The sequence below is a fragment of the Schistocerca gregaria genome, chromosome 1 (assembly GCF_023897955.1).
Source record: "Schistocerca gregaria isolate iqSchGreg1 chromosome 1, iqSchGreg1.2, whole genome shotgun sequence".
NCBI classification, from domain to species: Eukaryota; Metazoa; Arthropoda; class Insecta; order Orthoptera; family Acrididae; genus Schistocerca; species Schistocerca gregaria.
In genome coordinates, this window is record NC_064920.1 from 1097652098 (window position 1) to 1097664817 (window position 12720).

Here is a 12720-nt window from a genome sequence, read left to right on the forward strand (position 1 = left end):
GCAATGTAATGGCTTTCCAGTTTCAAGCAGAGCCTTTGTGGTAGAGGTAATGATAAAGATATTGCTAATGAGCACACTGAATTTTTGGAGACCAGTCTACAGTTACGTACACCTAATCAGTTATATATTGTCATGTCCCTAATCTGTGGTATAAAGTCCATTTCAGTTGTGTATACCAGTGTTAGTTTCAGAATATTCACAAACATTAGAGTATACTAAAGCATTAGCGTAAGTTGTGTTCACACCTAAATATAAAATAATAAATAAATACACTTTGTTACCTGTATCAGAATGAATCCCCAGATAATGGCATTTTGCATATTTGGGTGGAATCTGGAGTACAAAGGAAATATGTTTACTGTTGTCTGTTGCAGGTTACTTCAAATCACAAGGGGCTGACCTTGTGCTGGATATGAGATTAGCCGAAGACATAGTGTTGATAGAAAGCCAAAAAGAATTTATTGATCGGTATAAAAAGGCAGAGAATGGTACCTCTGAATGCCTCCCTGTTCTGGCATCAACGTGCCCTGGTAAGATTAACATTTTCAGTGGTGTACTGAATAACTCCATACTTCCATTTCCCCCCTTCATGCATGATCCATTCTTTTCCAGCTCTCCCCTTCCCTTTGTTGTATACTGATACCATCTCTTTTTAAAAATTGTTTGGTCCAAAAATACTGTGGCTCTGGAGACACTGCTGTCCTTGGTATATGCCAGTATTTGCCTAATTTCTTTCATTCCAGTCATTACATCTATCTTCAGTAGATATATAAATTGTTGATACCTGTTGCTGTTCTGTCTGTATGATCGGTTATATCTCAGGAACTACAGGATTTTGATACAGTTTTCGCTAATAGATATACTGATTTTCAAGAAAGATTTGTGTACACGATTTATGAAAATTTCATGCAAATTGGCTAAACATTTCATGCAAATTGGCTAAACTTTGATGAAAACAGTGCCATTGCCATCTACGAGTAGCAGCAAATGGTAGAACATCTTGGAATTGTGGTATTTTGCACGGCTTAGTGCTCATCTATCCAGCCGTGATCCACCCCCACTGCTCCCAAATCACCCCCCCCCCCCCCCCCCCCGCGTTAACCTTGAATCTTGCCTCACCATAATTCCCCAAACCCCTCAACATGCAAACTAACCTTACATCCGTAGAAAGAACCGCAGTCCATCATCTAAAAACTGATCCCGACCTTGTAATCCTAACTGCGGACAAAGGCTCCACCACTTGTTTTTAATCGCAAGGATTACATGGCAGATGGACTCTGCCAGCTATCAGATACATCCACCTACGAACCTTGACACAATGACTCCATTCCAGACATCTGGCAGGATCTCCAGTCACTCCTCAAATCCTTAGGCCCATCCCAGAACCTCTCCCTGGAGTCCATCTCCCTGCTCACACCTACCACTCCTCGCACTCCTACCTTCTACATGCTTACTAAAGTCCATAATTCCTACCACCTTACTGAGTGAGGTGGTGCAGTGGTCAGCACACTGGACTCACATTGAGGAGGATGACGGTTCAATCTCACGTCTGGCCATCCTGATTTAGGTTTTCCGCGATTTCCCTAAATCGCCTCAGGCAAATGCCGGGATGGTTCCTTTGAAAGGTCACGGCCTATCCACAGATGGTTGTCACATCTGCAGTGACGAGCAGTCCCTCTCAAAATATACCGAGTGTCTCACTGAAGCCTTCACAGACTGTAATTATCCTCCCAGCCTTGTACAAAAACAAATCTCTCATTCCTCATCTTTCCAGTCTTCCACCAACTCCCAAAACGTCTCACCGTCCAACCTCAGAAGACCATTCATAATTCAGTACTACCCAGTACTGGAGCAACTGAATTACATTCTCCGCCAGGGTTTCGACTACCTCTGATCGTGCCCTGAAATGAAAAATGTCCTGCCCACTATCCTCCCCAACCCTCGCCCATCCACCAAACCTACACAATGTAGTTGTCCATCCCTACACAATCCCTGCTCTGAACCCATTGCCTGTAATAAACCTAGATACAAGACCTGTCCCATACGTCCTCCCACCACCACCACCACCACCACCACCACCTACTCCAATTCAGTCACAAACATCATCTATCCCATCAAAGACAGGGCTACCTGTGAAACCAGTCATGTGATCTAGAAGCTAAACTGCAACCACTTTTCGGCATTCTATGTGGGCATGATGACCAACAAGCTGTCTGTTCGCATGATTGTGTACCGACAAACAGTGGCCAAGAAACAAGCGGACCACCCTGTTGCTGAGCACACCACCCAACACGACATCCTTCATTTTAATAACTGCTTCACAGCCTGTACCATATGGATCCTTACCACGTACACCAGCTTTTCTCCTCCCAGGGGGCTCGCCACTCTTTGGCGGGTTCATGCTTGGCTACCAAGGGGCCCCAGCCTTTGCAGCATATTTTCCCTTCTGTGCTGCATGTCTATCCTCTTGCTATTCTCTTTCCCCTCACATTGGGAACATGTCTGGGATGTTATTGGGAATGTTCTGCATCGTTTGTCACTTTCGTAAGACAGTCTCACCTTTGTTTTTCACTCCCTTTTCTTTGTTTCCCTTCTCCTCTCGTTCCTCCGCTTTGGTGTTTGAGCTTCCTCTTTTCTTCTTCTTCCCTGTGTGCTCCTGAAGGCCGGCCCATGTGTCTGACACATTAACAGGTTACAGGGTAACGCATAATTCCCAGTCCCGGATCGACAGGTAGGGTTTGCACATGTCCCCTGGTACAGGCCAGGTCCAGGGAGGAGCAATTGCCTGAGCTGCAACCTTCCCAAATTTCCAATTGCAGTTGGTTCCTCTGTCAGGTGTTCGGGAGGTGTGATCCGAGGAGTGAACAGTCACCTAAGGCAGGCTGCACCACAGGTCCTCATGGTCTCACATACTGAAAACGGTCAGTCCTTCGCCATGGTAAATCTGTTTTTTATTCAGAAAGATGTTGATGCAATTGCCAGCCCTGAGAAATCCTGCTCTCGTTTATGGAATGATACTTTGCGTTTGGAGAGTACTTCCGATTCTCAAGCACACCAGTTGCTTGCTACCTTGCTCCTCCACAGCTACCCTGTTCGTGTCGAGGTCCATGGAACTTTGAATTCTTCCCATAGTGTAATTTACACCAGGCTGCTCAATGGTCTAACTGAGGCCGGAATCGAATCTTACCCCTGTGATCAGGGTGTCTTTGCCAACCATTGTGTAATGAAAAGGTAGATTCCTCCTTAGTGGCCACCCACACACTTTTTCTCACCTTTGATAGAGCGGTGCTTCCATCAAAGATCAAAGCAGGCTATGAAATTATCACAGTCCGATCGTATATTCCGAACCTGACGCACCGCTGCTAGTGTCATCATTTCAACCACACTAGAACATCTTGTTGACACCCAGCCAAATATGTCACCTGTGGTAGGGATGCGCACGAGAGCGATTGTCCACCTCCTTCTCCCCGCTGTATCAACTGCAATGGCAGCCAGGCTGCTTCCTCTCATGTATCTTGATGAGCGGGCTGTCCAAGAGATATGGTAAAGGAAAAAGTGCCGTACCCAGTAGTTTGCAATTTACTGGCTATTCACAAACCCTGCATTCTCCCATCTGCCACCTATAGTTCCGTTCTTGTTACCCCTCACTCCATGAAGGACATAGCCACGCAGATGTGTGACCTCCATTCAGCTCTGAGGTTGTGAAATTGCCCAGTGTCAAGGTAGCATCAGCACTGCATGTCCAGCTGTGTAACAAGCTGTCAAACTCCTGTCTCAAGGGACGAAGCTACCATCTACACAACTGGTAGGCTGGAAAGGACAGAAGGAGTATTCCCATTAAGACTTCCTCCATCCCTCCAGCCAAACAACAGCCAAGTCTTCGAAGATCCTCTTCGACGGTGTCGTCACATTATACTTCAACCCGGGCGGCCTCCATGTCGCTGGTGCAGGCCACCAACTGTTTTTCAGCACTGGACTCCACAGACCAACCGCACAAGCAAGCTGATGCTTCTGTGGACTCCATGTAGCAGGATCCTCCTGCTTCTGTGCCCTGTAGTAGTGACTCTTCACTGGCTGTCACTCCTGTCACTCGGCAGCCAGCAAGGTGACAGCCCTACATCTTTTCCTCATCATGGCTCTCCTCCAATGGAACATTTGTGGTCTTCAGTCCCACAATGAGGATTTACAGTTGCTTTTAGAATTGCAGTGTTCCCTTGTACTCTGCCCTCGGGAAATGAAATTGTACCCTCACACTGGTTTGAGCTTTCACATTTCGTACCGAATTGTTTTGACCTTCCCCCTGAGGTCAGCATTCCAACTGCGTCTGGGCAGAGGGCACATTTCGCGGGCGTTGGCCTGGAGCCACCGTTATACCCATACCTAAGCCTGGTAAGGACAAAACCTTTCTTCTAGGTACTACCCCATTTCTCTTAGCAGCTGCATTTGCAAAGTGATGGAATGTATGATTCATGCCCGGCTGGTACGGTAGCTCTTAAGTCTCGCAATTTACTTATGAATCCACAGTTTGGATATCGGCCGCAGCGTTCTGCAGTTGACCATCTTTCTACTTTGTTCACCCATGTCATGAATGGTTTTCTGCGGAAATCCCAGAATGTGGCCATGTTTTACGATTTGGAGAAGGCCTAAGACACTTGCTGGTGGAAGACTGGTATCTTCCACACCCTTTACATGTGGGGCTTATATGGCCACCTGCCCTGTTTCCTTCAGGCATTTTTAAAAGACCGAGTTTTCAAGGTGCATGTAGGTTCTGCCTTGTTGGACACCTTTATCCTGGAAAATGGTGTGCCTCAGGGTTCCGTCCTGAGTGTCATCATTAACCCTATAATGGCCTGTGTCCCACTGGGCATCTGGCATCTCCGGCTCCCTTTTTGTTGACAATTTTGCCTTCTATTGCAGTTCTCCACAGACGTGTCTCACTGAGGAGTGTCTTCAGTGATGTCTTGATCGTTACTCCTGGAACATGGACAATGACTTTTGCCTTTCCACTGACAAAACTTTCTGTATGAATTTCTGGTGATGCAATTGGTTTTTCCCACCATCTTTACATATTGGGCCTGTTGCCCTTCCATTCGGGAAACTACAAAATTCCTGGGGCTCATGCATGATAGGAAACTCTATTGGTCCTCGCATGTGTCTTACATGGCAGCTCGCTGTACGCGGTTCCTCAGTGTCCTACATGTCCTCAATAATACTTCCTGGGGTGCCGAACAAACCACCCTCCTCCATTTGTACTAGTCCCTTGTCCATTCAAAACTTGACTATGGGTGCTTTGTTTATGCGTCTCCACGTCCATCCCTCTTACACTGTCTCAAAACTATCCACCATTGTGGCATCCATTTGGCTGCAGGTGCCTTTTACACTAGCCTGATTGAGAGTCTGTATGCTGACGCTGCTGAACTATCACTGTGACTTTCTTCTCAGCAGATACGCATGCTGTTTGTCTGCCATGCTTGGCCATCCATCCTATGCCTCCTCCTGTAATGATTCCTTTGATTGTCAGTATGGGGTGTGTCCCTCTTCTCTATCGCTTTTGGCACTTGCTACATCGGCTTAACTTCACACTACCTGCAACTTTCCCAATGGGTGTGAACCCTTCACCACCTTGGCTTCATGAAGCAGCCCATGATAACCTTGGCCTTCATTCGCCTCCTAAGAACATTTCTCCAGCCTTGGTCTACCGCCTTCAGTTTCACGAACTTCGCATGGACCTTCGCGATGGTACCTTTGTATACACTGGTGGCTCTCAGACTGACCCTGGGGTCAGGATGCCTTTGTCATTGGCACCCGTGTCTTTCAATATCGGCTTCTGGCACACTGTTCAGTATTTACAGCTGAGCTCTTCGCCCTGTATCAGGCCGCGGAGTACATCAGGTGACACAGCCTTTTCAATTGTGTCCTCTGCTCAGACTCACTCAGCACCCTTTAAAGTCTAAATGCGCTGTTCAGCAGCAGGTCCAGGAAAACTGTCACTTTCTCACTCTTGATGTAGCCAGTGTGATGTTTCTGTGGGTTCCTGGTCATGTCGGTCTGCCAGGAAACGAGGCTGCTGATGCTGGTGCAAAGGCTGCAATCCTCATACCTCAGCCAGCGAGTTCCTATATTCCCTCCAATGATCTCTGTGTTGCCATCTGCCAGGACATGGTGTCCCTCTGGCATTACCAATGGTCCTTGCTTCACGGGAGGAAGCTTTGGCTTATTAAGACTCTCAAAGTGACGTGGACGACCTCTCGGCCCTCCCATCGGTAGGCTGTGTATTGGGCACTGCGTTTTTAGTCATCGTCATTTGATAAGTGGCACTACTCCACCACTTTGTACACATTGGGCCCAAGATTTAACTGTTCGGCACTTCCTGATGGACTGCCCATTTTTTAACCATTTATGTTCCCACTTGGGTTTGCCGTCTGAGTTATCGGCCATTGTAGCAAATGACGCGCAGGCTGTCGACCGTGTTTTACTTTTTATCTGCCAAAGCAATATGACAAAGGTCATTTAAGTTTTAGTTTTGAACCCCTGTTTCTGTATGGTGTCTTTTTTTAGCCATTTTTCCACATGCCAATTTTTTGCTGTCTTCTATTCTGTCAGTTGGGACTGACATATAGTCGTTTTTTAACTCCTCTCTGTCTTCGTGTTCTACAGTTTTGACTTGGGCGTGTATGACCCCAGTTGTTTTTTGTGCCCTAAAGCAAAACAAAACCAAACCAGCTTTTCTGACTTGCACAGGTGAGAACTGTCCCTGCAATATATCCTATGTTCTTGTAACCGTTTTGGCCTCAACCTTTGTTAGTGATTGTCCACACCTGTCCAGCACCTTCCCTGTTCACATTCCACTCCAGCACTACACAGCCCTTCATTCTTCCATCTCACCCAGTCTTTTTACTTATTTCCTTTTCTGCTACAACCCCTCTCCCCCCCCCCCCCCCCCAAACTCTCCCCTGCCCTTCATCTAATCTCCCGACTGCACATAGCTGCCCTACCCTCTCTCCACAGTGCCTCTGCACACTCCCCAGCAGCACTTCACTGTCCCCTACCCCTACCCTTCTTTCCTTTGCCCACCCCACCCCAGCCTCCTTATTCCCACCCAGTCACTACTCCCATCATGCACTAGTGCTGGCTGCTTTGCAGTGTGGCTTCAGTTGCCAGAGACTGCAGTCATATGTATGTGTGTGTGTGTGTGTGTGTGTGTGTGTGTGTGTGTGTGTGTGTGTGTGTGTGTGAGAGAGAGAGAGAGAGAGAGAGAGAGAGAGAGAGAGAGAGAGAGAATGTATGAGCTGGCTTTGTGTGTGCGTGTGGTATATTTTTGATGAAGGGCTTGCTGGCAGAAAGCTTATTTGTGACAGTCTTTTTAATTTAAAAAGAAAATTGAATAACTGTGTACTTAATAATTTAGAAGATTTTGTATCAGGTGGTCTTTCTTGGCTTATGTCTACATGGTCCGAAGAAACTTACCATGTCAGGGATACTCTCAGTGCACATTGTGTACATGACTAAGGGCATTTCCAACTTGGCAAATATTAGCGTTTTAACGCTTCCTACAGTGAACACACACATAAAATGAACATTCGAGACAGAGAATGATATATAGAGCTGAGCATATTTAGCTTCATATTTAGCTCACCAAAGATAAGAATACAGTCAGGCATAGACTCTTAACCTTGAACATCCCAGTCAATGTTGTCTCTGCTGAAACTTGTACTGCAAAGTCACCAATGGGTTGATAATGCATTTACTTCACCAATTCTTTTGTCATGTATTTCTCGCAGTCGTTTGTCAGAATCTCCTATTCGTAACTCATCTTCCAGTATTGATGGAGCTGATTCAAGTAATTCCTTACGTAATTTTAAGTTGTGGTACATCAACAATGTAGGAAAAGGTATATTGCTACTTACCATAAAGATGACATGTTAAGTTGCAACTAGGCACAAGTATAAGACACTTACACAAAGCTTTTGGCCGCAGCAAAAGAGAAACTCACACCATTCATACATGCAAGCAAGCACACCTCACACACACACGACTGCCAACTCCAGCAGCTCGGACCAGAAATGAAGTTAAGATGAGATTGTAGATCTTCTCAGTGACTGAATACACCTGGGTGACTCAGCATCTTTGTTGAGACTCAATTCTTGTGTGCTACTTTCATTTGTTGTTGTTGTCTTGTAAATTACTACTTGTTTGAGTACTAACACATTCTGTTTCAACATCTCGCAAACCTGTTTGTTAGTTCATCCTCCTTTTTATTTATGAACGGAATAAAAAGTTGATATGTTTTCTTGTGAATGACCAGAAGTGCTTGATTTCACTCAATCCTTGTGAACCATTTCCTCGTGAAAATAGCTTTTATTGATGTCTTGTGGGAATGTTCAAATATGTTGTATGCTGTAATTTCTTCACAGTATCCTATAAGTATAAATTAGTTGCCTTTCTTGGCCCCATTTGTATCTGCTGTTCTTTGGAATTTGGATTTACGCTGTAATGCCAAATCTCCTAGATGCCAAGGATCTAGCTTCTTTCCTAACCATGCTTCTTCAAGCATCATGTTATGCAGAAACTTCATTAGTAATCTAACGAGGAGATTCCTTTAGCAGTGTATGTTACCAAATGTTCCTTAAAAGTTTTAATGATTTCTGGTGAACGATCATTATTCTTAGGTGATGTAAGAAAACCTTGTAGGCTTTGGTCCACACAGATCTGAATAATAATTCAAGCATTCACTTAGCTTGAGAGGTAGAATACTGGACAGGAAATCTGGCCTGTTTACCTTCTAAACCAGGGATTGTTCATAGCTCCTTTATACGTTATACCTTCGGCCCAGGTGCAGCTCATGGTCTCAATACTGGAGAAGGCTGCAACATTTATTGATCGAAACTAACCTAGACCTCAATCTATGCTACAGATCAATTTGTCACCATAACCAAGACTTCAGGAGGGGGGGGGGGCAATATCACACTCTAGCCAAACTTTTACATACTGTATTTTCTTTCCGTTTCATAATCGAATACGAAATAACATCAAAAGCTAACTCCAATATAAAATCTGTAGGTAGCTTATTTATCACCCAACATCACATTTCCTGACAGTTTACCACAACAAATCATTTTAAAAGATGGGTTTTGGAAAGATCTTTAATGCGGTGTGTGTTAGCTTCATTGCATGCTTATGGTTCTAAACTTCAGACATTTAATGTTTTGTACAATCAAACCGCAGTGTTTATGAAATTGAGTGACAAAACAGTGATGTTTCCATTACGTCACTGAGCTTGTGCGGTGACTGGCTGACATGAAAACTTGTTCAATTGCCATGGAACTGCACACACTGTATTTAATGTATTTGCACTTATGTATTACAAAAATATGCATTTTAAGTGATATAGTGCACACAGCCACTCAGCTGCATTGTGCATTACTGTGTTAAAGTTGTGTTTATACCCTTGCCTGGATTTACACTGTTTGTGTTTTTGTTCTTGATTCGTGTTTACTTTGAAACTGAGCACACCAAGTTCCTTCACTTTCATACTAACCGCATGTTCTAAAATCTTACCTGATAAATTGCACACTGAATTCATATTGTGTTGTTTTTGAACTCGTTTTATGTCGCTGTTATTTGCAAGAAAGTAAAACTCACTCAACTCGTGCATAACTCACAAAAAGAAACTTGCTAATAACGTACGCAACCCTCATTCGGCAAGAAAGGAAATTAAAGTATATCTGGACATATTTCACGCAAAAGGTATATTTCACATGCTTATTCCTCTTATCATTCATGAAACTCTCGCTAGGTGGTGAAACTTATCTTACCGTACGTTAGTGCACTCAGGTGGGACATTTGCAAACTTATTCCAGTGGTGGATAGAATAGCCAGTGACAGTAATAAGAAAAACTGTCTAAAACCCTATCAAAACGATAATACTACATGTTGATTAAAGACACATCGAAGGATAACAGAGATATACAGAGACAGGGATTCAATAGCAAAGTTTCAGAAATTGTGTTCATTCCCTTTTGATGTAAGCAGTGGAATGTGAAAATTGTGTGCGGATTGATAGTACACAATTGGGCTGAAACAGTAGAGCCTTCGGGTCACCCATAAGAGCTGTACTCTGAGGAAACCACGCCTCCAAACCTCTGCTCCATAGAGCTAAGTGGGATTTCAAGGTGCAGCCTTAAGACTAGCTACTATCTGTTCGAAAAATGTCATGACATTGAAAGGTCTCTGTTGGATTCCTTTCACGTTAATTTCTTAAATATGTTGTCATTTATGGCATAAATTTTTCTTCTAAATATACTGTGATGTTTGTGACTATCTGGGAGGAGACTGAGCAGTGAAACGTGTTACTTTTACACATAAACAAGAACGATCTGTCACACTACTACACTTTAAAAAACAGTTTATATGTAATTCATGTCACATAGTCTCATACGGAACCTACATCCGCTTTCTTTTATATACGGTATATGATAAGATGCTGTCATCCCCCTTCCCTTCTGTGTGAGAGGATGAATGAGCAAATGTATTTCTAGTTGCATGCTTGATGGTAGCAGACAAGCCTGTCTGCTAGAGAACAGTAGGACCAATGTCAGAACAGGTAGCTACGCTTTCTAAAAGCAGAGAGGTTTCTATTCTTAGTATGGTCCTGTCTGTCCCTTGTCATGTTGGTATAGGAAGCTGCTCCTCTGGTCACTTCCGTTCGTATCTGTTAAGGACGCTCGGTAGCGGCCCAGGTCAGTCCGTTCGCGGCGAGCGTCTGAAGTGGTAAGATCTCCGACTAAGCGCGTGTCTGCTAAGTCCGTAGGACAATGGATTTATTAAGTTCAGCCTAACTGAAAATTTAATCACCTTTATTTCAGGTTTAGCTCTAAAATATCTAATGTTATCTTAAATTGCAACACAGTGTAATTCGAGTGTGAAGTTCAGAATATCTTCCGGTAGTTGCTTTGTCACTACTTTGTGAGTAAACTGGAACCACATGTTGATCAGTAACACTAACTAAGATCATCAATCTTAAATGCGAATGTGCGTGAGATTATAATGTCTCGTCTTGACAATATTTTTCAATATAGCAATTTTCTTTATGTTCAACCCACGTGGGGTGTACTTTGTGAGACCAGTACCACATGCTTATACAATTGTTTGACCTATCAGGTTAATAGTAAGATGATAGTAACCAGTTCAAGATTTTTCTTTTGTAAATTGCGCTTCGATGTAATTTATTTTAATTATCAAAATTATTGTGGAGTTACACTCTTTATGCAAACCAAGTTGACCACATGAGGCATGTGGTGTAAGCATCAAAGTAGTGCTCAGCTATTCTTTTTGGGAAGATTTCACAGAGTGTTAGTATGAATTTAGTATACCAGTGTGTGGTAATTTCATGACGGACAGGACTGCGCTACGAACATAACTTCTTTGAGTGAAAATTGAATTGGTTGGTTGTGGTTGATTTCCTCTTGGATATGTTTCAACGTTCTTCGTGTGTTATTTTATGAATGCAGTGTTGTATGTAGTCTCCTTATTTTATGTGTTCCATAAGATTACAAACTCACATTTTCACAGTCTTAAATAAGGCACCAGTTTAGTTATGAATCAAGTTAGATATGCTAAAATTTCAACGGAACAATGATCAATGTTAAAATAAATGTCCAAATATTAACTGATTTATTTCTTTTTATTTAAATTGTCCTTTTGTATATATATTACTGGTTATCATAAGATGAGTACTAAAAGATTATAATTAATGTTAGTCTGGTTGGGAATTTGGTAAGCTAGACTGGATACCTGGTGAAACAGTTGCGCAATAATGCAAGATTAACTTCCTCACATAGCTCACTGCTTTTAACCCATTTTTATGGTCTTGAATATCAGCACCACTTTCAGAACAAATTAAAGCAACAACATTACACGTAACAACATTACAACATCACATATCAACAGCCCCAAAATCTTTGACAGGCCCTATTTGAAACCATGTGGGAAATATGTGAAATGCAATCATATAATTTAAATTCTGTAATATGTTACTGAGAAATTTATTTTAATATGTATTTTGGGGTGGCTCCACTAAGAGCCTTTAATTACGAGCCGCACCTGCTTCGGCCAAACTTTTACACCAGTTTTCCATTGCATCAGAATGTAAATGTCCCATTACCATAGATTAAACAGTAGAAAATCCAGGATGGAATGTAACAATATTATGAAAAGTAAAGGTGCTACTAATCATATAGCGGAGGTGCTGAGTCGCAGGTAGACACAACAAAAAAAGTGTCACAAGTAAAACTTTCGACCATTAAGGCCTTCGTCAACAATAGACACCACACACACACACACACACACACACACACACACACACACACACACACACACACACACACACACTCTGCGGTGTGCTTTCAGTTGCTGCTTTTACCACCAGCTTGCTGTAAGTGTTATTTTTGCTCAGAAAGTTGTTTTCCAAAAGGCTGTATTTATTGCAGCTGTAGCATCTTGGTCCTGTGGAAATGTGGCATTTATCATGCCGATGAGCCCTCCTTTTAGTCTAAAGAGCCAAGTCAGCAGGTGATGATTTTGGCAGACATTGTCTTCACTTCTTGCAGTGACCCTATCTTAAATGAATCCCCTGTGACTGTAACATTCAAATTTTCTAAACCAATTAATCATCAGCTTGTACTTGTCAGGTAGCCCAGTGAATACAATAGAAACAAGTTA

At 43.1% G+C, this 12720-nt stretch overlaps 1 protein-coding gene across 1 annotated transcript in view; it reads left to right on the plus strand.

The window, feature by feature from the left end:
* Positions 1-12720, plus strand: part of LOC126282244 (probable cytosolic Fe-S cluster assembly factor CPIJ010948) — a 60109-nt gene that overhangs the window by 15308 nt on the left and 32081 nt on the right. The window contains exon 5 of the mRNA XM_049981835.1: positions 375-530. Coding sequence (XP_049837792.1) covers positions 375-530 — 156 coding nt within the window. The remainder of the gene's footprint in view (positions 1-374; positions 531-12720) is intronic.